The 27,114-nt window shown below is 45.6% G+C and overlaps 1 protein-coding gene across 2 annotated transcripts in view; it reads left to right on the top strand.

Moving 5' to 3' along the window:
- The window catches only part of LOC137304048 (PH and SEC7 domain-containing protein 1-like), a 97,778-nt gene that overhangs the window by 30,402 nt on the left and 40,262 nt on the right, over window positions 1-27,114 (top strand). Inside the window, exons 5-9 of one of the 2 annotated variants that reach the window (XM_067972469.1) lie at window positions 6,586-6,639; window positions 13,588-13,782; window positions 17,406-17,486; window positions 19,862-19,974; window positions 23,504-23,562. In XM_067972469.1, coding sequence (XP_067828570.1) covers window positions 6,586-6,639; window positions 13,588-13,782; window positions 17,406-17,486; window positions 19,862-19,974; window positions 23,504-23,562 — 502 coding nt within the window. The remainder of the gene's footprint in view (window positions 1-6,585; window positions 6,640-13,587; window positions 13,783-17,405; window positions 17,487-19,861; window positions 19,975-23,503; window positions 23,563-27,114) is intronic. The other variant, XM_067972468.1, reaches the window with a different exon arrangement.

The raw sequence follows: 27,114 nt of genomic DNA, 5'->3' as shown, positions 1-27,114 counted from the left end.
TGAGGCAAATCTAGCCTCTACTGTAAAATAATATGGCACAGTTTGGCTGCGAGCTATTTGCGTGATGCTACCTCCTTACTCCCTGCAAGATCAATAATTTTGCATTCGATGAATGTGATTGAGCTTTCATTGACATTTATTAATCGCAGTGCTCATCAGTTGCTGCCTGATTCATTTGTCAGGGGCCAGTTGTCTTTCGAATTCAAAAACCTTCATATTGCTCTCTTGTTTCACTAGAGAACGGGTTTTTTCTGTGTGTCATCTCTTAAGTCCACACGCCCCTGTTCTCCTTTTGAGTAACGATTTGGAGAACGGAGACATTAGGGTAGATTTTCTAGGTCCTCCCCCACAGCGAGATACCTCACCCACTCCCAGCGGAAAATCATGGATTGACTGTCCATGGTTCTCCAAAATGTGCTGGATGCAGGCAGGGATTCAGAATCTACCCTTCGGTCTCCTACACATGAGTAGGCTGATGTTCTGCATTCCAAATTGTTCCCATCGAGAGGAGAGTGGAGGCACCAAACGGCACCGCCATTTTCTAAAAAAGTTTCTTCGATTTAAGCAAAATTGATGCGGGCCTTGTTTACCTGGGTCACGGCACGCTGAACTGGTGCACTGTGTTTGCAAGAGTGCCCAGGGAATTCTGGGAACCAACGGCAAATTGGGAGAACAAGGAAATACTTCTGGTGGGGCCATGGACTGAGGGTGACTCAGGTGTCAGAGGTCAACAGCACCACTGTAAGGTAAAAGCCACAAATGTCACCAAATACTAGTGCACATGTGTTCCAGTTGCCAAGATACCAATAAATTACGCTTGTTGCAATAAGGAGTACAGCAATATACAACGTACAAACTAGATCAAGGTGCTAGACATTTTCTATCAACAACTTGCATTTATGTTACGTCTTTAACACAGTAAAACGTCCCAAGGCACTTCACAGGAGCGATTATCAAACAAAATTTGACACCAAGCCACATAAGGAGATATTAGGAGAGGTGACCAAGAGGTGGGTTTTATTGAACATCTTAAAGGATGAGAGAGAGGCGGAGAGGTTTAGGGAGGGAATTCCAGAGCTTAGGGCTGAGGCAGCTGAAGGCACGGCCGCCAATGGTGGAGTGATTGAAAATCGGGGATGGCCGGAATTAGAGGAGCGCAGAGATCTCACAGGATTGTAGGGCTGGAGGTGGTTACAGAGATAGGGAGGGGCGAGGCCATGGAGGGATTTGAAAAAAAGGATAAGAATTTTTAAATTGAGCCGTTGCCAGACCGGGAGCCAATGTAGGTCAACGAGCACAGGGGGTGATGGGTGAACGGGACTTGGTGCGAGTTAGGATACGGGCAGCAGAGTTTTGGATGAGCTCAAGTTTATGGAGGGTGCAGGGTGGGAGGCCGCCCAGGAGAGCATTGGAATAGTCGAGTCTGGAGGTAATAAAGGCATGGATGAGGGCTTCAGCAGCAGATGAGCTGAGGCAGGGGCGGAGAGGGTGACGTTACGGAGGTGGAAGTCGGCGGTCTTGGTGATGGAAAGGATATGGGGTCAGAAACTCATCTCAGGGCCAACACGCTGATATATCATAACACAAAATGGCCTCGTGACGCAAGAGCACCGATGTACGGGATCGACTCTTGAGTCCCCTCTGGAATCTGCCAGTCCCTATTATTTTTGGACCCAGGCTCACCGCGTTCGATTCAAAAGGAAAAATATGTGACGGTGTAACTTCTAACACCGTGCTGAGCTTCTGCCCTCCTGGTGGAGGAACCAAATTTGGAGGTGGAGGAGAAGAGGTCGGTGTGTTATAGATCGGTGTCCATTGATAACACAGGGTGCTACAACTGCAGGAGAGGGGTGCACAGCAACCAGTTAGGTTGTGCCTTCCAGAAACCCAGGATTTAACCTAAAAGTACCTTTTTAAAACCTTTTTAACTGATCCAACTGTCACGAGCTTTGCTTTACATTGAGTTACATCGAGTTACATTCAGTCTACACCACAGAAACAGGCCATTCGGCCTAACTGGTCCATGCCGGTGTTTATGCTCCACACGAGCCTCCTCCCACCCCTCCTCTTCTCACCCTATCAGCATAATCTTCTATTCCTTTCTCCCGCGTGTGCTCATCGAGCTTCCCCTTAAATGCATCTATGCTATTCGCCTCAACTACTCCTTGTGGTAGCATAATTCTAAGTTGATTCTGGAATGTGTCATTGACAAAGCAAAATCAGCACTGTAGGGTTTAGGTTTCACAGTACAAGGTACCCTCCCCATCTCTGTGACCTCCTCCAGCCCTACAACCCTCCGAGATCTCTGCGCTCCTCCAATTCTGGCCTCTTGCGCATCCCCGATTTTAATCGCTCCACCATTGGCGGCTGTGTTTTTAGCTGCCTGGGCCCCAAGCTCTGAAATTCCCTCCCTAAACCTCTCCGCCTCTCTACCTCTCTCTCCTCCTTTAAGACAGTCCTTAAAACCTACCTCATTGAGCAAGCTTTTGGTCACCTGTCCTAATAAATTTTGTTTGATAATCGCCTTGGGACGTTTTACTACGTTAAAGGCGCTATATAAATGCAAGTAGTTGTTGTATGAGAGATCTGTAGCTACAGGGAGGGGAAGCAGCAACAAGACAAGAAAACCTTCTTTTCGAATTGCAGAATCCTTTTGGGGATAACCACCGAACTCAAAACCCAGAGGCAAACTGGGATGCCCAGTTAAAGCCCCAACTGCTGAAGTAAATCTATATGGCAGTCGGATTATCGCTCACACTGTTCCAAATCTTGCAGCAACTGCACTCTGTCGGTTTCATGTGAGAAACGAGCAGTGTTACAGTTGAGTGATTACTAGGCGAGGTAATACTGGAATGGGAGAGGGGGAGGGGACCGAGAGAGAGAGAGAGAGAGAGAATTATATGGCCTGTTCTTCAGTGTCCTGGAGGTGAGGGTTACAGGATAGAGAATGAGGAACTGAGGGGAACTGTTGACAGAAGGGAGGCCTGCAATGATTAGTTGTCAATCTGACAGGTATAAATAGAGACAAACCCCACCCCCACCCCCAGGAAAGTTTGGAAGGAAGATGCAGCAAAAAGGAAAGAAAGAGAGGCATAATAAAGGAAGAAAAATAGCAGTTGCGGAAAGAATGAGGCAAGGACAATAGAAGAATGAACAAAGCAAGATTTGGACAGCATCTGCAGGCCTATTGAGACTGAAGGGAGCAAGTTATGATTAAGGGAAGGGAAAAACCTTAGTATTTGGTCTTGAGGAACAAACTGGAATGCAAGGGCATGGCTCGGTATGTAACTACACACGGAGGGGACTAGGTGCGACAGCAAAAACAGAACCTCAGATGCAGACTGAAAGAGAGGCTGAAATGAGAGAGAGAACAAACACAAGTAAAAGGAGACCTGGAGGAGAGGCAGAAAATACGTATCTGTCCGATGTCTAAACTCGAAAGGGATTCAGAGGGAAGCTGTGCTTGAAGGAAAGATGCCTGCTTGGATATAAGTGACTAGCTCATTTGCTTTCGGGAATCCTGAGATGTCAAGGTCACAGCATTAACAGGCGTAAGATTTCTGATCAAAACACAGTGCAGAGAATGTGCCTTCAGCTCTTCACACACAGCTGAGCTACCGTCGGTAGGCAGCAGCCACGACTGAAGTGGACACACAGAACAGGGAACGCGTCCACCCTCCCAAAACAGCCCGCTCACCTAGGGGCTTGGGTCAGTGGGGAGCTGGAGACGCGGGACGTAGGCTTTGCAGCAGCCCGAGTGCTGCGATGGGCGATGGAGCAGGAGGGGGCCTGTGCTGCTGGCAGCGTCAGGGGGGGGCTGGGCCTCCGCTCAGCACGGGAGAGCTGTGAGTATCAATGGAACTTTTACTGTCTGTTAACTCTTTCAGGCCCTACCGACATGCACTGCGTCCAAAAGATGCACGCCTGTGCTTTCTGCCATGCAGTTGTGCTTGAAAGATAGTTTCCCATACGTTTCTGATGTCGGTGGGTGGCACTCTGGCCTCTGAAGGTTGCGGCTTCAAGCACTGGTTCGGGACCTGAGCTTATAATCCGGGCTGACGCTCTAATGCAGCGCAGTTAGAGGTGCTGCCCTTTTGGGGTCCGACTTCAGGCCAAGTCCTGAGTTCCCGAGGCAGCATTCAACGAAGTGCAAAGCAATGAGCCCGGATTCCTCGTTCGACTAACATCGCCAGAAAATCGGATTAACTGGCCATTCGTCTCATTGTTCTTTGTGGAATCTTGCTGTGCTCCCAAAAAATAATGAGTGCAGCATTTGCCTTCAGGACCAGATTAACCGCACTTCAAGAAATAATTCACTGAGAAATGCTCTGAATTGGTTCTGAGAATTGATATAGGTGCTGTATAAATGTAACTCCGTTCTTCTCTCTTATTGTTAAATAGAAGAATGTTATTGCCGTTTTTTTAATTTTCAGTATGTTTAAATTTATCAATAATTGTATTCTTGTCCTCCCAGTCACACCTGTTCACTGGGATGCGTAATTCTCATTTTCGTTCCTTCCTGCAGTGGGATTTCATTCTAGATTTTTTTTTTTTCCCTTCCTCCAATAATAATAATTCCAGATCAGTGATCCCGTCCTGGAGGCACAGGGATAGAATTCCTGTGAGGGTTTCTCGCAATCTCCCGCTGTAACTTATAGAATCATAGAATGGTTACAGAGCGGATGGAGGCCATTCGGCCCGTCGAATCCGTGCCAGCTGTCTGCAAGAGCAATCCAGCTAGTCCCACTCCCCCGCCCTTAGCCCGTAATCCCGCAGTTTTTTTCCCCTTCAAGTATTTATCCAGTTCCCATTTGAAGGACATGATTGAATCTGTCTCCACCACCCCTCAAGCAGCGCATTCCAGATCTTACCCACTCGCTGTGTAAAAAAATGTTTTTCCTCATGTCGTCTTTGGTCGTTTTGCTAATCACCTTAAATCTATCTCCTCTGGTTCTTGACCCTCCTGCCAATGGGAACAGTTTCCCTCTGTCTACTCTGTCTAGACCCTTCATGATTTTGAACACCTCTATCAAATCTCCTCGCAACCTTTTCTGCTCTAAGGAGAACAACCCCAGCTTCTCCAGTCTATCCACGTAACTGAAGTAACTTTTGCAGAAGATTGGTGGAAATTTCAGAGAAATGGTGGGGGTTTGCGCCAATCTTCCACTGAAACTATGGTGGTAGATTGTTTAGAACCCCCATTGAAATTCTGTCACAAAGTTTTTTGTGTGAGACCCCTGTTCTGGAATAAAACTTGTTTATAACAGAACCATGATCCCAATTTGGAGTCCCTCCTTGGTGCCATTAAATCTGGACTACTGAGGTTCCCAAGTAAACAGCCGTTTACTGAGGGTTTGATTTTCACGGGTGGGAGAGAAGTGTTGAAATGGTTAAATCTGTCAGGGGCACTACTGTACTAATCTCCTGATGGGCCAGTAGTGTGCTGACAATAGCAGCAATGGTGTCTCAGATACATCAATCAGAGTGTGGCATTGTATCTGCATACAGAGTATTTGCAACAGGGCACTTGGGTGGGCTCCATTTATTCAGTAGTAGATGCATACTGTCAATCGAGAGAAGTTAAGAAGTTGGAAAGAGACGGAGAAGGGGTACTTCGATGGCTTTTGATACTAGGATCGGTGGTCTCTACATGATCTGCAAGGGGATCCCAGGGTCAATGAGGTCATCAGCTCTCTGTCCATCTGGGATTGGACATGTGCACAACGAGCACAATGTCTTGAGACTTCTGCACTCAGTGTTTTTGTTTTTGTATGTGTTTATTTACTAGCCGCTCTGTTGCTGCTTACTAACAAAGGTTTTCTGCAGCGACAGCACTGTTTTCTTTTGCGTGCTTGACACTTTCTTTCAGAAGCTAGGACAAGGGGTCCTGGGAGCGTGTCAGTATTTGCAGAGGATCATGGAAGTGTGTCATGATTAAAGGGAGTGTGTCAATATTTGCAGACCATCCCCCACAGCTTGAAGATCACAAGTTTTACTGAGTTTGAGCTACTGGTGAAGGGAGCATCAAAAGGAACACCAAATCTCTATGGGTCAAGATGGCATCTTTTTCCCCCCAACCCCCCACTCCAAATTAAAGGAGCCTGGGAAGATCTCAGCAGGTACCTCAAGTGCATGTCTGGTGAGTCCAATGACCACAGAAGGGGATGCAAACCAAAGACCTGGGGACAAAAAGGCCACTCCAAGGAAGAAGTTGGCAAACAGGAAAGGCCAGCACAGAGGAGAAGACCCCAGCGTTGCTCAACTTGGAGGGAATAGAGGGGCAGAACTGAGGTGGGATCAGCAATGCATCAAACAACAATCAGGAGGAGGAGCTGGGGTTGGGTAAGGGACTGAATTACTTTGTCATACAACATATGCATGCTACATTGTTTGTAAAATTCATGTACCCAACGTGTTCCAGTAAAAGTTGACTCTTTGCACTATCTATTCCTAAACCGTATATCATTGTTGAAGCAATCGCAGCCTTAGGCTGCAAGGACCTAGTTGTGGCTGACACTTTTTGCTGGGGAATTGCTCAGTACAGACCATGATCCGCACTCACCCAGACCCATTCCTTGCTTTCAGATGCTGCTGGTCCATTACAAGAGAGGGAAGAAGAAACACCAGGTGGGATCGCAGGTGAGCCAGCTGACTCGGGAACGACAGCTACCAGCAAGGGAGCCTTGGCAACACGCTGTTTACCAGCAGGTTCAGGGAACCCCACGGCAGCAGGAATAAGAGGAGCAAGATGTTGGCTTGAAGTGTGGGTTGAGGGCAGGCATCCAGACTGCAGTGAAGCAGATGCAGCTGACCTTGCAGACTGGCTGGGGCCTGTTCCAGAGGTTGATGTAAGGTAGGAGTCCACCGCGTGAAGGCTGTACTCATTACCAATTTCGAAGGAATGTGTAGTCCAGCCTGTGCATCCCCTCCTAGCGTGTTGACTCTCCAGTTAACCTGCTGAAGCAGTCCCCTGAAGCTTTATCCAGGGACGCAGAGGTGCTAACGCGCAGTACAGAAAGCAACTTCCATGTCAGGGTTCAGTTGTTATAGATTTTCATAATGATCTTGGAGAAAAACACTGTTTGGGCGACGTCACTGTGTTTGGTGCAAAGAGAATCCATGTTCCTCCTGTAGCTGGACATGCCATGAGGGGTCAGTCTGATTTCTCTTAGGGCAGCTGAAGGCAAGTGAGCACCTTCAGCTGTTTTAATTGTTTATTCAATCACCTCAGGCAGAAGTTACAGGCCTGGAGCAGCACGGACTCGGGGTGCTGTTTTACTTATGAGACCCCGTTAAACCGAGGCCCCGTCTGCCCCCTCAGGTGGACGTAAAAGATCCCATGGCACTATTTCGAAGATGAGCAGGGGAGTTCTCCCCGGTGTCCTGGTCAATATTGATCCTTCAACCAACATCACTAATACAGATTATCTGGTCATTGTCACGTTGCTGTTTGTGGGATCTTGCTGTGCACAAATTGGCTGCCGCGTTTCCTACATTACGGCAGTGACTACACTGCAAAAAGTACTTAATTGGCTGTAAAGCGCTTTGGGACATCCTAAAGTCGTGAAAGATGCTATATAAATGCAAGTTCTTTCTTTAATCAATGTCAGACTGAAACTGAAATCTATTCACTGGAATCATAGAATGATACAGCACAGAAGGGGGCCATTCGGCCCATCGTGCCTGTGCCGGTGAGCATGGCTGAAACATAGCTCACTGCAAGCAGGTTCCAGTGTATGCTGTAACATGCCATTAAACCCAGGCTTGCATCAGAGCAGGGAGAGTGGCACCGTGCCCTGCAGATGCCCGACAGACAGGCAGGAAGAGCATTCACCCCATGACCGTTTACCACAGGCCGCAGAGAGGCAGATTTGTTTCTTGCTGTACCTTGTCCAGCCAATAGATGTCCTTGCACTCCGGCAGGTCAAATCCATTTCATTCTCCACTGATCGCAGATTTTAACAGTGAGTGTGTAAGGTGCTCCTGTGTAACAATCTGAAATAAACGGGTAAAACACTTAAACTACTGTCATACACCAACCTCAGCTAACGAGGCCAGCATCATATCTTTTCAAGAAAGAATCTATATGTCCCATATATATTTAATATAAAACTGTCTTGCAACGGGGTCAAACCAACAAGTTTCAGTCAGCAGTGAAGAGAGGAAGATTTATAAAGGAGAGAACATGGATGGTTGAAGGAGAACATCTGGGCAGTGGTGTCAGGATTACTCCTGTATCCCACTACTCCTCTTAGGATCCGAATACTTTCAGAGTTTGCGTTCCATATACGGTGGCTTAATCCTCAAGTGTTCTAGCCGAACGTTTATTGAGCTCCTTATCACGTCATTGAAAAGGCTTCTCAGGATGAAAATATGAGGCTGTGTGTATTTTAACATAGCGTATAAAGGGGATCACCAACTTAGTGTTTCTGTCAGATGTCTGGTCTCGTCTCCAAGACTTACTGAAAGTAATAACATAACGGCCGTGCGCTCTGAATGGCCGTCCATTGGTTTACTATTTCAATGGCCAGGCCCTCCGCCCAAAGGTACTTTACCATTTTGGATGGTATAGAATGTGGGAGATCTGTTGTTGTTAACTCACAGCCCTGGAATGATGTGAAATGCCTGAGAACATTCAGAAGCCAATTACCCGATGTACAATCGTGGTGTACAAGGTTCCTCGCCAAGGGCAACGAATTGGAAAATCTGCCCGAGACCCTGCAAAGCAGAGCCTTTTACTATCTTTAACTCAGCAAGTGCCAGGCAATGACCATCTCCAACAAGACAGAGTCTAACCACCTCCCCTTGACATTCAACGGCATTACCATCACCGAATCCCCCACCATCAACATCCTGGGGGTCACCATTGACCAGAAACTTAATTGGACCAGCCACATAAATACTGTGGCTACGAGAGCAGGTCAGAGGCTGGGTATTCTGTGGCGAGTGACTCACCTCCTGACTCCCCAAAGTCTTTCCACCATCTACAAGGCACAAGTCAGGAGTGTGATGGAATACTCTCCACTTGCCTGGATGAGTGCAGCTCCAACAACACTCAAGAAGCTCGACACCATCCAGGACAAAGCAGCCTGCTTGATTGGCATCCCATCCACCACCCTAAACATTCACTCCCTTCACCACCGCCGCACCATGGCTGCAGTGTGTACCATCCACAGGATGCACTGCAGCAACTTGCCAAGACTTCTTCGACAGCACCTCCCAAACCCGCGACCTCTACCACCTAGAATGACAAGGGCAGCAGGCACATGGGAACAACACCACCTACGCGTTCCCCTCCAAGTCACACATCCCGACTTGGAAATATATTGCCGTTTCTTCATTGTTGCTGGGTCAAAATCTTGGAACTCCCTTCCTAACAGCACTGTGGGAGAACCTTCACCACACGGACTGCAGCAGTTCAAGAAGGCAGCTCACCACCACCTTCTCAAGGGCAATTAGGGATGGGCAATAAATGCTGGCCTTGCCAGCGACGCCCACATCCCATGAACGAATAAAAAGAAATTTGTGTGTCATAATTATACTTTCTGTAGCTAGGAGTATATCACAGAAGAATCATAGAACCATACAGCACAGAAGGAGGCCATTCGACCCATCGTGCCTGTGCCGGCTCTTTGAAAGAGCTATCCGATTAGTCCCACTCCCCCCTCTCTTTCCCCATAACCCTGCAAATGTTTCCTTTTCAAGTATTTATCCAATACCCTTTTGAAAGTTATTATTGAATCTGCTTCCACCGCCCTTTCAGGCAGCGCATTCCAGATCATAACAACTCGCTGCGTAAAATAATTTCTCCCCATCTCCCCTCTGGTTCTTTTGCCAATTAACCTTAAGTTACCGAAACTCCTATCACTGGAAACAGTTTCTCCCTATTTACTCTATCAAAACCCCTCATCTATATATCTTTATACAATATAATAAGTCTTATGCCCGGACAATGGAATTTATAATGGCAAATAAAAATAAGGACAGTCTGTATGACTTTAAAATGGGGGGGGGGGGGGGGGGGAGGGGGTGAATTCCGTCGACATTCCCTGGCCTGATTTTCCCCCAGTCTTCACCTGGAGACTACACTTGGCCTTGACTCTCTGACCAGTATATTAAAAAAGTTCTGATGTTTAAGCACAAGCCGCATCGTGTATTTGGAAAATAGCATTGAATAGTAGTGTAGTGTCCTGTGCAGACGTCACCAGTCATTGCTGTCAGAATTCCAACACCAAACACCTTCTCTGGGGTACTGACAGGTGCATCAAACAACCTCTTTTAAAACCCCTTTTTAAAGCGCCAGACGTTTGTCTTTATTATTTGCTGGTTAAATGGAAGAAGCAGGTTGTAGCTGCTTAATCATTAATGGAACTATTGTACCTGCAGTGTGGATTGAAACAGTCTGCGTACAATGCTGTATGGAACGCACTGTGGTTCGGAAGAAACTCAATCCAACGTTCTATGCAAATGTTGGCAAATGATGTTCTCAGGGTGTGGTTATTCTGGAAAGTAAAAGAGACTGCAGCTCCTTTATTGAGGGAGCAACCTTGCTAATGTTTTATACGGAAAGGTAGTTTGGGAAATGAAAACTACCTGCGTTCATTGCTCTGCTCTGTGGCATGGCATTGTTTGGAGTGTGCCACCCATGTGCTGTGTTTGGCAACTGACTCATTACCATGCGTGAGGGCTTATCAGTGGGGAAGAAGTGAGCAAACAGGTTTGTGGGATGCTCCTCTGACTGAACTCTGCATTTTATTTTGCTTAATAATGTTGTTCGTCACTGACTGTGGCAGAGCAGGGAATGTCTCCCAGAGTACAGTTAACAGTAAGTATTGCCGTATGGCTTTTTGAAGCTTACTTTAAGTTAACATAGACCAATACAGCATTTCACTCAAGTAGCACTTGCGTTCATGTTCAGTGTTGAGGGTTACTTGCCAACATTTAACGGCCCATGTTCTAGAGCAGTGAAGTAAAGAACAGAGCACAGGGAAGTGATTGAACAAGGTGGCAGCAAGGAAGAGAAAGGAACTAGAGTGAGACTGAGTTGAAGTTCTGATGGAGGGAGGAATAGAAGTGTGGGAAAGGAAATGGGAATGAGATTGTGAGGGAATGCATAAGTGGTAGATGTAAGGCGATGGGGATGGGGTTGTGATGAGGTGGATAGAGGGTGTGGGAAAGGAGATGGGACGAGGATGGAGTGAGTGGAGGAAGCAGAATGATCAGTTCAGTAGTCAGGCCCTGTGGAGTGGATACTCATTGAAGGTTGTGGAGGATTTCTTATAAAAATGTTTCCTCGGAATAGTAAGGAAAAATAGAGTGAAATTGGTATGTGAAAATCAGAACTCCTGGAATCTACAGTCTTTCAAGTCACAGTAACAGGGCACTGATGACTGTTGAGTGCCAGCCTTGGCTCAATTGGAAGCACTTTCCCCTCTGAGTCAGAAAGTTGTGGGTTCAAGCCCCACTCCAGAGATTTGAGCACATTATCTAGGCTGACTCTTCAGAGGTGCTTTTTGTTTTGGATGAGCCCTGTCTGCCCTCTCAGGTGGATGTAAAAGATCCCATGGCACTATTTGAAGAAGAGCAGGGATGTTCCCCCAGTGTTGTAGCTAACATTTATGACTCAGCATCACTAAAACAGATTATATGGTCGTTGGCTCATTGCTCGTGCACAAATTGGCTGTTGCAAAATGTTACAACCATGACTACACTTCAAAAGTACTTCATTGTTGGGATATCCTGAGGATGAGAAAGGCACTGTAGAAATAGGAGTTCTTTTTCTTTCAATCAAACAGTTGGTGAAGGATAACATGAAAAAAACTGATGTGCTATTTCAGGGCCGAAGGCAGAGGGTCACCAGCCTTGTGTCGAAGATGTGATTCCTTCACATCCCTTTTAAGGCAGTCACAAGTGAATTGCCCATCATGATCCACATATATGAACGTTTTGTACACCACACGTTTCTTTATCTTTTTAATCACTTTCATTGAGATTATTTTTTGATGTATTTGTGAGAATGATTTGAAACAATTCCAGCTATTGCAAGCGTGGAAAAGTCATGTCAACAACACATCAGTAGATTGCCCACGAGCTTTGTACCACCGTGATGTTATACAAATCACAGATGAACATATTTAGACAAAATCCTGTTAATACTTTGATATTTTTCTTCAGGTTTACGTGAGGCTGTTATCTGTTGGAATAGCTTGAAGGAAGCACTGTTTCAGTTTTATTATTGTCAGTGATGAATTCTTCTGCGCACTTTGACCCACTCTATCTGTTCATATTTGTCACCCTACATGGTAGAGATTTTAAGAGGAATCCAAAAAAATGTCGGCCTATTGTGATTTATAAAAATATCTGTTACATACATAAGGTGTTAAACCCTGTTTGTTTTCAGTCCTTGCAAAACCAGTATGTTGCACCATACCTGTCAGGAAATGGTAAGTAACATTGAGGGAGAACGACATGGATTAAATGGGTGATACAGAGGTCTATTCTGGCCCATGGTTTCAAGAGTCAAAAGGGTGTTGTTGCGTCAAGAAGGAGTTTTCACAAACCGGATTAAGCTGACAATATCCTGCTCTGATATCACTGTATTGGTTCAGCAAAGATGTTTAGAAACCAATTACTGCTTCTTCTGCGTTTTGACTAAATCCACAGCAGCAGGTTCCATTAGCGACGTGAGGGTAACCATCATTCCATGCAATTGCTCTCAGCGATATTTGTAACGAATGCCTTGTCTCGTTTGTATGAAATTCCTCTGCGTGCTCCTTAACGCATTAATTAAAATAGCACCCTGAGGAATTTGCTGTTTGTGGAATCTTTACTTTGTGCTAAACAACTGCTGTGTTTGCCTCCATAAAAACAATCTCTGCACTTCAAGGTAATTTATGGTGTGGGAAGTGTTTTGAGATGTTTTTGAGAGATGTGATAAGGTGTTGGATGTCTTTTGAATTTCATCCCTTTAATCAGTTGTTCAACAAGACTCTTTAATAATTAATGAATCCAGTGTTATCTGGTAAGACATTATACCACAAATAATCTGTCCGTTTTCCTTGTCATAAAATTACTGTTTTGAAGATTTGATTGAACAGCAAAATATATTCATGTGTGCAATGGAAGAAAATTCTACACAACCTTTTCCCTGAGAGGCTCAAATTAAGGCCCTGTCCTGTCATTGGATATACCATTGTCCCCCACACTTAGATTGATGTTAAAGATCCCATGGTACTGTTCGAAGAACAGCAGAGAGTTTTCCTCGTATCCTAAACCAATATTCCCCCATCAACCAACGTAACAAGCTAAAAATAGATTATCTGATCATTTATTTCAGTTATGGAATCTTGCTGTGCACAAAATGGCTACCGTGCTCGCCTACATATCTGTCACGATGCTTCAAAGTAGTTTTTTGTGTCTGAAGAGCTTTACGGTGTTTCTGAGAGTTTTGATAAAGTGCTACATAAATTTAAGAGTTGAGATGTGTGTCTGTTGTTTGAAGTATGATGTGTTTCACTTGGGAAAGGCGCACAATGCAACAAACATACTCCGAGTTCACCGATTATTTTTCATGTGTTTTATTCCCAGTGACGGTAATCTGAACCACCTGGTGATGGATTCAGAGTCCGAGATGGACAGCACAGAACAGCTGGCGCTGGGAAGCACCGACACTTTGGCCAATGGCAACAAGACTGACCAAGAAGCTGCCAAAAGATTGGCCAAGCGCCTCTATTACCTGGATGGGTTCAAGAGGTCAGATGTGGCTCGACACCTGGGAAAAAAGTGAGTAGAGCTGAAAATAAAGAGGGAAAAAGGAGTAGAGCAGGTAACAGAAAGGGGAAAGGGTGTACAGCGGGTAATAAAAAAGGGGAAAGGGAGTGGAGCAGCAAATAAAAAAGGTAAGGGGTACAAATGTCTGTGCGACAGGAGCTCACGTCGGAAATCCAGGCGCAGAGGTCAGTGTGTCTGATTCAGGGCTGCACACATTCCTGTCCGTTAAAATAAACAAACTTAAAGGGTGGAAAAGTACGTGAGGCATGGCTCTGGTGCAGTGACCTCCTCACCCCAGTTCCTGCTCTGCACTCCTGTTACAGGAAAGTGTGCTGGGAACACCACATCATTAAAATTTACCTATACACATGCACACATATAACAACAGGCATTGTGCTTCGGTTTCAAGGCAACTATTTAATCTTGGGCGCAGCTGATTATAAACTTCCCAAGCTCTGCTATTGTGCCTTCTGCAAATGCTTTCAGTCGTCATCATTATTCTACGAATTATCCAAACTAAGACATAGGGCTCGATATTAGGCGGGAGGCGGGTTGGGAGCAGGGGGTCGACTGGGCGCATGGGTAACGCGCCCAGTGAATTCGGGGTGCTCCGCACGCGATCGCAGCCTAATTGAAGGCACTTACCTTGGCTTCCGGGTTTCGCGCTGGAAAGCTGCGCAGCAGGCGGTCTGCACACCCGCATCATAGGCTGTCAGCTGGAGGAGCCCAATTTAAAGGGGCAGTCCTCCACTGACTGATGCTGCAGAAAGGAACCAAAATTACAGCATGGAGCAGCCCAAGGGGAAGGCTGCTCCCAGGTTTAATGATGCCTCACTCCAGGTCCTACTGGATGGGGTGAGGAGGAGGGGGAGGATAGAGATCTTCTGCCCGGCAGACTGGAGAAAGTGGCCTACCTCTGTCACCACGAAGGCCTGGCTCGAGGTGGCAGAGGAGGTCACCAGCACCACCAACATATCACGCACCTGCATACAGTGCAGGAGGCGCTTCAATGACCTAAGTAGGTCAGCCAAAGAGAGTACACTTACTCATTCCCCTACTCCGTCTGCCACATCACCGCCCCCACCTCACATCTCCTTCTGCACTGCCAACACTGCTCTATCACATCACTCCCCACACCCACTCAAAGCTCATCCTCATCTTACCTGCACTTACTCACCTCGCCAGTACTCATCCCGCCACTACCACTCAACCCAATCCTCATACAATCTCATGGCTCTATCTCTTACATGGTCAGCCTCACCCCACCTGCCACTACCTGTGCTGCAGCCACAGGGCATGCGTCACGTATGTGTAGTAGGAAGCGTAAGGCAAACGTGTCGTGAGCATTAAGGGGATGCACAAGGGTGTTTGAGGGTTTGTCATGGATTTTACTTATTTTTGATTTCTAATCAATTCACATTACATATTATTATATTGTCACCACTACTGCCACGTCTTGGCCATTCTTGACTGGTTTGTGCAATAATTCCCTTTCCTGAGGATCTCCATGAAGACCCACACCTGATGCCACCCATTGTGTCACTGCAGAGTGGGTGTAGGTGTATTTGCAGGGCTCTTTTGTGCAGATGACTGAGAGACGTTGGCGATGTCCCCAGTGGCACCCGGGAAGGATCTGGAGGAGAAGTTGTTGAGGGCAGTGGTGACTTTGACAGCGACAGGTAAGAAGATGGTGCTCGGGCCAGCCAGGAGCAGCTCGGCATCAAGGAGGCTGCAGATGTCCACAACTGCATGTCGAGTGACTCTGAGCCTCCATGTGCACTGCTCCTCAGAGAGGTCCAGGAAGCTGAGCCTCGGTCTGTAGACCCTGTGGCGAGGGTAGTGCCCTCTGCGACGCATCTCTTTCTGCGCTTGCCCTCCCTCCTGCTATGCAGGTGGATGTGTCACAGCACTGTGTTGTGGAGCTGCACATGTCAGAGGTCGATGGCGTGGCCGGCGAGGCTGGTGATGCTGTTCGCCCTCCGAGGAGGTCATGACTGCAGCTACGGCGGCCCCCATCCGGAAGATGTATGTTTGAGGGGGTCTGCCAGGTAGGTAAATGTGTCTGCACACCGGGGTTGAGGTTGGAAGTTGGTGAATTTTAGTGTTAGGAGGAGAGTGGTGGAGGCCAAACTTTGTCCCAAGTGACTGAGTGGCCTCCTGCAATGAGTGAGGGTCTCCCCCCACCACCTGTCAAATGGACCTTTGCAGCTGCCACAGGCTGATGGCTACAACACGTCCATTTCAACTGGGAGTGTTTCCCCCAGTATGGGAAACACTCTCAGTTTAGATGAAAATCCCACCCCTCCTAAAATATCCTACAAATCAGGTCTGCTAACGACCTGAAGTATCAAAATAATTGCTTTAAGTGGGATCACGCCGGCTTTAATTGCTGGCGGGAGTCCCGCATGCGGGGCCTGCGCGCACATCTAAGCGTGTCATTGGGGAACCCGGAAGTGGGCGGGTTGGAGCCGGGCTCCGGACCCGCCCCGGGAATCCCCAATTTTCGGAGCCCCCCCGCCACGAACGCACCCGCTCGGACACCCGAAATGAAATAAACTGTTTAGCTCAAACCAGCATTCGGAATTTACAGAGTTCGTGTTTACCTTCTTGCACCATCAGAGGGTGCTGCTGTATAGATCTTTTAAAATGTCACAAACAGATTGTGAAGATTCTCCCCGTTCTTCCTCCTTTTATCTCTCCACCCTCTCTCCTTTTATCTCTCCACCCTCTCTCCTTTTATCTCTCCACCCTCTCTCCTTTTATCTCTCCACCCTCTCTCCTTTTATCTCTCCACCCTCTCTCCTTTTATCTCTCCACCCTCTCTCCTTTTATCTCTCCACCCTCTCTCCTTTTATCTCACTTCCCCCTTTCCTCTCTGTTCTTCCTCTCTCCGCCTTCTCTTTTCCTCCTCCTTCCTACTCCTTGATACTAGCTCAATTGCTAAATTTAAATCTGAGATAGATGTTGGCAACCAAAGGTATTAAGGGATATGAGTTAGATCGCAGATCAGCCATGATCTTATCAAATGGCGGAGCAGGCACGAGGGGCTGAATGGCCTACTCCTGTTCCTATGTTCCTATTCCTATGTTCCTTCTTTCCTCTCTCCATTTTTTTCTCCTGCCCTCTCTCCATTTCTCCTTTCCTTTCCGTCCTTCCTCTTTCTAATCTCCTTTTATTATGCATCAATTGTTTTATTTCTATTTATTACTTTTTCTTGTCTTATATACTTTCTCCTCTCATTTCAGACCTATTTCTATTTGTTGCTCTGATTTTCTCTCTGCTTTTCTTTTTTCACCTACTGACCTTTCTCTCTTCCTCTCTTTCTTCTGTTGGTCTCTCATTCCTATGTGTGTGTGCCTTATACACTCTCTTTCTATGACTTTCTCTCATTCTTCAATGTCTCTGTGATACTCTCTTTCTGGCCCGATATCTTTCATATTCTCTCCTTGTCTCTCTTTCTCTCTATCATACATTTTCTCTGTCTGTTACTCTGCTTCTTAAACTCCCTGTCTCTTTCTTTCTTACCACCATCCTTTCTTCTTTCATCTCTCCATCCTTTCTCTCTCTCTCTGTGACTTATTCTGTCTGCCTCTCTTTCCGTCCTCCTTTTTTTCACTCTCCTCTTCTTGTTTCAGAAATGACTTCAGTAAGATGGTGGCTGAGGAGTACCTGAAATTCTTTGACTTCACTGCAATGAGCCTGGACCAAGCACTGAGGTAAGAAACAGAAACCAGTGAGCCCACATTTCTGTCAGACCATTTTGTTCCACTGTGTCATTTTAAATGCTTTTACTAAATGACTGTTGGTGCCCTCCAGATAGAGGATTGCAAATAAGTTTATATTTTGAAGTATTACACCAGTGACTACACATCAAAAATACTTCATCGACTATAAAGGGCTTTGGGATGTCCTGAGGTGGTGAAAGGTGCTATATAAATGCAAGTTCTTTCTTTCTTTGAAGTACAATAATGACATTGAGAGCTTTTGAGAAGAGTACTTGAAAAGAGTCTCCTGTTTTCCCGCTCCATGGCACAATGTACCAGACAAGCAGCACACTCCTCTCCCATATTCTGTCCAAACCTTCAGACACCTTCTTGGTTTCAGAAACAAGATTTCAAACTGAGTGGAGCAATCTAACTCTGTTAATCACCTGTTTTATCATAGTTGGGTGTCCATGTTACATTGAAGCAGACAGTATATAGCTTCCACAGGGATTCGCAAATTTATTTATTAAAGAAAGAAAAGAAAGACTTGCATTTATATTGTGCCTTTTATGGCCTTAGGATGTCTCAAAGTGCTTTACAGCCAATGAAGTACTTCTTTTTAAAGTGTAGTCACTGTTGTAATGTAGGAAATGTGGCAGCCAATTTGCGCACAGCAAGCTCCCACAAACAGCAATGAGGTAAATGACCAGGTCATCTGTTTTTAGGTGTTGGTTGAGAGATAAATATTGACCAGGACACCGGGGAGAACTTCCCTGCTCCTCTTCAAAATAGCGCTATGGGATCCTTTACGTTCACCTGAGAGGGCAGACTGGGCCTCCTGTTTAATGTCTCATCCGAAAGACATCGCCTCCGTCAGCGCAGCACTACCTCAGTACTGCACTGGGAGTGTCAGCCTAGGTTTTGGGCTCAAATCTCTGGAGTGGGACTTGAACCCACGACCTTCTGAGTCAGAGGCGAGAGTGCTATTAATCAGTTGATCTCCAGTAGTGTTGCACAAGGGGAGCCAAGACCAAGGTCGTGTTTCAGCCAAAACAGGGATAGAAGGCAGGGAGAGGAAGGAGAAGAGGTGAGGGGGAAACAGAGAGGGGAGAGATTGGAATTCCTTCAGAATGTTTTGACCACTCAACATTTTTAATAAATAATAGATATAAAAGTTCAAGAGATTCATTCATCGCATTCCAGGTGTTGCACTCCAGGTGTTGCACTCTAGATGTAACACTTCAGAAACATTTCAGTATAGGGGACCCCTTAAAATATTGTCTAGCCCTCCCCCTCCCCCTTGGCACCCCCTATAAATATCAACAAACTTTTAATGGACCCCATTTAAATATTGATACATTTCCCGAGACCCCCTGCAAATGCCGATACAGTCACGGGGACCCCTGTTACTTTGATAGCAGCTCCATGTCCCACGACCTCTACCAACGAGAAAGGACGAGAGCAGCTATGTCGTGGGAACAACATAACATCCAGTTTCTCTCTAAGTCACACCAGGGTTGCCAACTTTGTTTGGGCGTATTCCTGGAGGTGTCATCACATGACTTCCCGCCTCCAACCACCACACCCGGTCAAACAGCCTTTTTTTCTTACCCCATCGCCAATATTTTTATAATTCATAAATGCAAATGTTCAAAGAAAATGGGGAAAAAAGCACACCATTTTTTTAATGCCCCTATGATTTTTCTCCTGAGTGTTGCTCACAGCAGTGCCTTGGAGATTAGTCTCCAGGACAATCCTGGAGGGGTGGCAACCTTACGTCACACCATCCTGACATTGGACGTACATTGGCATCGCTGGGTCAAAATCCTGGAATTCCCCACCTAGCTCATCGCCACATGGTCTACAGTGGAACAAGGAGAAACCCACCACCGTCTTTGGGCAACTGGGGATAGAGAATAAAAGCATCCTTGCCAATGTTGTCCTCATCCTGAGAACGAATAAAAGAAATAAATTAACAGAAGTGACTATTTTGAATAATTATCCACCCAGGACAACGGTCCAACACAATTCCTCTTAACATCTTATTTTTCCAATTGCAAGCAAGTACGAGACAACAATGAACATTTTTGCATAGAGCCACCACCTTGTAGAAAGGGTCATGGTGAGAGAAGGACGTCAGCATCATTCTGGGATTTAGAGCAGTTAGGGAGAGTGGCGACATAACTCACTTCCAAAAAAAAAAAAAGATTTGGGAGGGGGCAAGTCACCTTCGTCATTTGAGGCGTTGCATCTTTGCTATGTCATCTGCTGCACATGTGCACCACACAAACACTCCCAATGGGCCGTGCCAAGACTGGGCCTTAGAAAGGGATGGAGCGTTTTGATGCGTGTTGGATTAAGTGATGGTCTCGATTGTCTCTTTGCAGGGCTTTCCTGAAGGAGTTTGCACTTATGGGAGAGACGCAGGAGAGGGAGCGAGTGCTGATCCACTTTTCACACAGATACCACCAGTGTAATCCTGGCACCATCTCTGCAGAGGGTAGGTGTGGTCCCCAAACTAGCAGTGTGGTCCTGTGCTGAGGGTTGTGCCATTTTTTGCTTGTTTAAAGCCCCGTGCAAATGTATCCATTAATCTTTCAACGAAATGTCTGCTCAACAAATGAAAGGTTTCTCATATTTCTCACAAGCGTTACTAACTTGCACCAGAAGATGTAACTAGAAGAGATAAAACGGAATTGAGGTTTTGAGAAAATAACCCCAGCTATGACTTTCTGGTTGGAATATTTGTTGGTGAGTGTTTGAGTCTATGGCGTTGGGGGTTCCCATTTAGTGAATAGAACATTTTTAGCATTGAAGGGTCAAAGACAATATCATTCACTCCCAGCCTAAATAAAACGGATGCAGAGTAAATGCATTTTTGTGTTAGGTTCAGAGTGCAGAGCGGGGCCGTCTGTGAGCTGCCTCCCTGTGTTTCTCCTGGCCGGCCTCCCATCTTTCACCCCTTCCGTAAACTTGAGCTCATCCAAAACTCTGCTGCCCTGTATCCTAACTCGCACCAAGTCCCGTTCACCCATCACCCTTGTGCTCGCTGACCTACATTGGCTCCTGGTCCGGCAACGCCTCGAGTTTAAAATTCTCATCCTTGTTTTCAAATCCCTCTGTGGCCTCGCCCCTCCCTATCTCTGTAACCTCCTCCAGCCCTACAACCCTCTGAGATCTCTGCGCTCCTCCAATTCTGGCCTCTTGCGCTTCCCCGATTTTCATCGCTCCACCATTGGCGGCAGCTGAGCCTTCAGCTACCTCAGCCCTAAGCTCAGGAATTCCCTCCCTTAAATTCTCCACCTCTCTCCCCTCCTTTAAGACACTCCTTGAAACCTACCGATTTGACCAAGCTGTTGGTCACCTGTCCTAATATCTCCTTATGTGGCTCAGTGTCAAATTTTGTTTGATAACACTCCTGAGATGCGCCTTGGGACATTTTATTACATTAAAGGCGCCATATAAATGCAAGTTGTTGTTGTTTACTCCGCCAAACCTGCCTCCATTATCTTGACCACAGAATCTGTTGATCCACAAAAATATTAAACCACAATTCTGCCGTCAAATTAATGGAGCTGGTTTTAGTGGCGTAAACGTGGTGAGCTGATTTACAAACACTGCTCCTCTCAATCCAAACTGAACAAGCGGCGACATAAAAATGGTTTAAAGATCCTTTTACTCTGCCTAAAAACGTGCCTCATTCATAGAGTTGCCGACCCTCCAGGATTATCCTGGAGCCTCCAGGAATTAAAGAATAATCTCCTGGTCACTGCCGTGAGCAAATCCGGGAGAAAAATCTTAAGGACATTTTTTTTAAAAATGTGTTTTTTCATTTTTGTTTATTAGCTATAAAAATATTGGAGATGGGGAAAAAAAGGCTGTTCGACTGTGGCAGGCCGGTTGGAGGCGGGAGGTCATGTGATGAAACCTCCAGGAATATGTCCAACCAGAGTTGGCAACCCCACTCATTCACAATCTCAGAGAGGCACCTTCTACAGAATCAGTGTCAGTATTTCTAGTCCCCGCATCAACCATCCTTTATTGCTGCTCTGAGTGAGATTTCCAGTTTAATTATCAGCGAGTGGGCAGTTTTATACTGTATTTCAGATGGGCCAGTGGGGTACATTCACACACTGGAGAGGAGTTTCAGAATCACGGAAAATCTGCAGCTGTTCAAGTTTTGTCCCTGCTGTTTATGATGCCACGTCCCCCGATTCCTGATTAAAACCATTGCCACATGCCCTTTGTTCATAAGAACATAAGAAATAGGAGCAGGAGCAGGCCAATCGGCCCCTCGAGCCTGCTCCGCCATTCAATAAGATCATGGTTGATCTGATCCTAACCTCAAATTCAAATTCATGTCCAATTTCCTGCCCGCTCCCCGTAACCCCTAATTCCCTAGTTCTCACTGGAAACGACCTGAACTCTTCAATGGGATTTCAGCCTTGTTTTTTGCATCCAAGTGTCCTTTACTCTCTTAATAAACAATCTGAATCCCCGTGTACTAGGAACATAGGAACAGGAAGAGGCCATTCAGCCCCTCGAGCCTGTTCCGCCATTCAATTAGACAATGGCTGATCTATATCTCAACTCCATTTACCTGCCTTGGTTCCGTAACCCTCAATACCCTTGCCTAACAAAAATCTATCAATCTCAGTTTTGAAATTTGCAATTGACCCCCAGCCTCAACAGCTTTTTGAGGGAGGGAGTTCCAGATTTCCACTCCCCTTTGTGTGAAGAAGTGCTTCCTGACATCACCCCTGAACTGCCTAACTATAATAGGGTCAAACCAGAGCTTTATATGCTAACCACATATCCGTTATTCTGTATTCTGATAAATTCAGGGTTGGTCTCTCAGTCATGCACATTTTGAGCAACTTGCTGCTGATTTTCCATTGTTTTCTCTCCCTTTGCTCTCCCTAATTTTCCGGGCTGATTTCTGTGCTCACCCTTGTTTACAGAGTTAACGGTTATCAGATTATTTGACAGAAGCTCCAACTCTGTAACCAACTGGGCACAGACTCAAACTCAGAAGAGATTTAACTACTTCACACAGAGTAAAGTGAATTACGTGGAAATTACAACACAGAAACAGGCCATTCGGCCCATCCAACTGTGTTGGTGTTTATCCTCCATACGAGCAGTAATCCAAATCCTGTTACCTTACCCTGTTCTTATTAATCCCCCTTTCCTTCAACCACACATCTTGCCTATTCTTAAATGTTGACATGAGGATATTGATAGGTTTTTGTTAGGTGAGGGTATTAAGGGATACGGAACCAAGGTGGGTAGATGGAGTTAAGATACAGATCAACCATGATCCAATTGAATGGCGGAACAGGCTCGAGGGGCTGAATGGCCTACTCCTGTTTCTATGGGGATAGGCTTTTGTCTTGCTGACTGTGCATAAAGCTGGCGTTAAGGATCTCTCCCCATTATAGAAACTGCCCGATTCTCATTTCCATTGTAATCAATGAAATTGAAAATCGGTTTGTAAGATAGGCCGCTGATTCGCAACACCAGTTTTATGTCCAGGCAGCAAGTTGAAAACCTACTCCCATGGTGTCCGCTTCAATCACTAACTCTGGGAGCTGCATTTCACAACCTTACGACTCTTTGTGTGAAAAAAAAAGTTTCTCCTGCTGTTTGTCCTAAATCTCTTACATTTAATCTCCCCCTCATTCTAGACCCGTCAATCACTGGAAACACTCTGTTTCTATCTACCGTGTCCCATCCCATCATAGTATTAAACATCACCCCTTAATATAATATCAACCCTTAATCTCTGTTCTAACGAAAACAGCCCCTGTGTGGAACAGACTGTGCAGGGAGACAGCGGAAGTGGAGAATGTGTGGAAATTCAAGAGGGAGCTGGATACTTTTTCGGCTTTATAAGTGATTGTGGGTGTAAGGGATAGACCGCAGTGTGGGATTCCTTGAACTATGGGATTGGCCCGATTGACCAAAATGATCTCCACTGGACCTATCCATTCCAGTCATCTCGAGTAATGCTCTCTTTCCTTCTGCAGATGGTATACACACACTTACTTGTGCACTGATGCTGCTTAATACAGACCTTCATGGACATGTAAGTACCAGCACAGACATAATAGAGTGGTGGGACGAGGCTCAGAATGGACGCCGACAATATGGCAATATGAAGGGGCATGAGAAAATTGAAAGCCTGATTCATTTTACCGAGCGTGCTTTTGCTCAAATGATTTCCTCTTCCATGTTTCCACACTGTTCTCCCCATACTCTGGATGAGACAGTCTGCCATAGCATAGACTTTTCCCTAGTTGGCGATGTTTGAGATGTGTATGTCTTGGGCCTAGATGGAACCTCACCTGCCAATACCCCTCCTTCCCTCACCTTCCCAAGATTGAACACTCCATTCTGATAGGTTGCTACTTGTCGTGAACTCACCCATTGCCAATTAGTTGTGTTTGGATATTTGGGTAAATTCACCAATCGCCCACTCCCAGGGCCGAGCTGCATTCGGAGGGAGCATGGACCAGAGACAAGTTTACAATGCTGTAATGCTGATTCTCTAGCCCGCGCTCTCTTTAAGAGTTGTTTCCTGCTGGGAGCTCGGGATTGCAGTGCTCACCGTAAAATTAAAGCTGTGACGAAAATCGAATGTAAAATCCACCGCTTTACAACAGAGCCACGAGACCGTTTAAATCCATCGGTGGTTTAAACTAAGTAGCCCATGGGTTCTAGAAAGGGCTGTAAAAGTGTGAGTTTCCAAGGCAGGTCTGCATGTTTTTGTAAGACTGATCCCCGTGTGAAACTAGCAAATAGCAGTTAATGCCATTTTTCGGCAGAGATCTCCAACACTCAGTTTTTGGAGGTCAATATTACAATTGTGAAAAATGCATTGCCAACTTCTCAAAAGATATTGAGAAACCTGTAGATGCACCAAGCCAGGAAACCTTAGTTAATCCCCGCCCCCCCCCCATTCTGTCCATTTTTCGATGAAAGCTGCAAATCATGTTGACCGATTCATGCACCAGAGCAAGGGATCCAAGCCTCTTGTCTTCATGGGTCACTTAAGATACTTCTCTTTTATTAAATAATGAGCATTACTTTTAGAGCCAACTGCTTCTCTGAATAATCCCAGTCAAAACCCCCAAAAAAGCTCTTCCCCAAAATCTTCTCATCCTTTCCCAATGTGTTTGAGAAACCGAATCTAACTGAAATACCTCCAGGTTATAGTCCAACAGTTTTATTTGAAAATCACAAGCTTTCGGAGGCTTTCTCCTTCGTCAGGTGTGTGTTGGACTATAACCTGGTGTTGTAAGATTCCTTACATTTGTCCACCCCAGTCCATCACCGGCATCTCCACATCATGAAATACCTCCAGAAGAGGGAAGAAAATGATGGTCTGAGGTTATCAAACCATCTGCTGCAACCCCTGTCCCTCCACCTTTTATGCCATAGAGAAGTGGGGTCTGTTATGGACCCTGATCTTTTTCCGTCTAGCAATTCCTATGTTCTGTGTAATCAGGCAAGTGGTCACTCCGAGGCGATTGTTGCCATAAAGCAGGAATTATTAATTGCTCACTTGCTCTCTAAGGATCACCTCACTGCAATGTATTGAGAGACCCTAATTTAATGATCGCTTTATGTTCAAAAAAATAAACTCTTAAAAAACAGAGCCAAGCGGAATGTCTCACCCAGCTCAAAGCGAGTAAATTGGAAATACCAGATTTCTCCACACCTCAGTCAGACTGTTTAGACTTGGGGTTTGTTCACGGACGTGTTGGAAACTCAGTGGGACAAAGGCAAAAGGGCACTTTGCCAAACATGCTCGGGGAATGTACCAAGTTGAAGCCTTTGGGAATAATATATTCACTGCATTATCAAAAGCACTGAAGTTAATCCCAGTCAGATCCCCAACCAGTGTTCTGATTGTAAGGTGCCCCTCTATTTGATAGGCTCCTTAATGACCTGCTAAGTAATCCTTTGTAGCTGGACGAACAAATGCCTGAAGGAGCATGCCATGGTGCTGCAGGAGATTGCCTGCTATAAGCAGATCTGTTTTAGGCTTAGAGAGACAATGCAGGTAAGCACACAGATATCTGGGGCCTCTCTGCATGGCTCCTGCAGCTACCTAAATAATTAATACGATGGCCGTTCACTATCCATTCTGACCAGTGTTTGCTGAAGTGGTGCCAGAATCCAGGGACCATGAATTACTGAGGTGACCAAAGGGGCCACAAATGGTGGCTAGTAATTTTCAATCTATTTGTGTCCATCCCACCTTTTGTATTTCTTCTTTTATTTTCTCTTACTTTAAAATAGAAATGTTAACTAAAGCTATTGACGGGACTGGTTATCAGAAAACAGGATTGTCTGCTTTCCCGTAGGCTGTGGAACATGGAGAATCTACTTGGACTCGTGACAAAAAACTTCAACTCATTTAAAAAACTTCACTTAATTGACATATGATAAGGAAGAATAAATGGTTGGTTAGGGAGCCATTATGACTGTCTGTGTGCTGAATGAGTGGCTGATTGGGGAAGCACTTTAAAGAAGAAAGACTAGCATTTGTATCACCCCATGCACATCCTCTTGGCTCAGTGGTAGCACTCTCACCTCTGAGTCAGAAGGTCATGCGTTCAAGTCCAACTCCAGTCTTGAGCACATAATCTAGGCTGACACTTCAGTGCAGTAATGAAGGAATGCTGCACTGTCGGAGGTGCTGTCTTTCGGATGAGACATCGAATTGAGGCTCCTTCTGCCCTCTCAGGTGGACGTAAAAGATCCCATGGCACTATTTCGAAGAAGAGCAGGGGAGGTCTCCTCAGTGTTCTGGCCAAAATTTATCCCTCAACCAGCATCACTTAAAAAAACAGATTATCTGGTTGTTATCACATTGCTGTTTGTGAGATCTTGCTGTGAGCAAATTGGCTGCCACGTTTCCTACATTACAATAGGGACTACACTTCAAATGTATTTCATTGGTTTTAAAGCACTTTGAGATGTCCTGAGGTCATGAAAGGCGCTGCATAAATATAAGTTCTTTCTTTTCTGAGTGGAACCAAATGTGCCTTTGTCTGAGTGAGTTTTTAGTCTGAACTATGGCAAAGAGTCTTGTCTCTAGTCTTCTTTCTCCAACTCTAACTCTCAACTATCAAAACTAACAAAATGGGGTAAAGTTGTCTCTGACATCCAGTGTTGTCTCTAACCCTTGTCCTCATTCCCTTTTTGGGTTTGCTTTTTCTCTCTAAAAACACTTTTCATGCTTTTGATATGTTGTTGATGAGGTTTACGATACCAAAGTATCTAGATATAAAGCTGCAGTCAAATAATTACATGTTTTGTCAGCTTAAGGGGCTTTTACAGGAAATGCTTCTTTATAAGGGATGACTGGCCACTGACCTAGTAGAAAGGTCACCATTTGTTTTCATGGGCTCTGGAGGGTCGTTAGAAACAAGTCCTAGATACAATAAGAGCAACACACTCCATTTCTTGTCATTGTAATTCTTAAATCCCAGAAGCTGTTTTTCTTTGAAGAATTGCTTAATACAAACACAGAATGAAGTTCGAACCCCATCTAATCGTTCTGGCCTCACTCCCATTTTTCCTACCTCCTTCACATGTCACCATATAAAACAACATTCTCAAAAAAAGT

This window comes from Heptranchias perlo, chromosome 36 (assembly GCF_035084215.1).
Source record: "Heptranchias perlo isolate sHepPer1 chromosome 36, sHepPer1.hap1, whole genome shotgun sequence".
Lineage (NCBI taxonomy): Eukaryota > Metazoa > Chordata > Chondrichthyes > Hexanchiformes > Hexanchidae > Heptranchias > Heptranchias perlo.
This window is presented reverse-complemented; position numbering and strand designations above follow the sequence as displayed.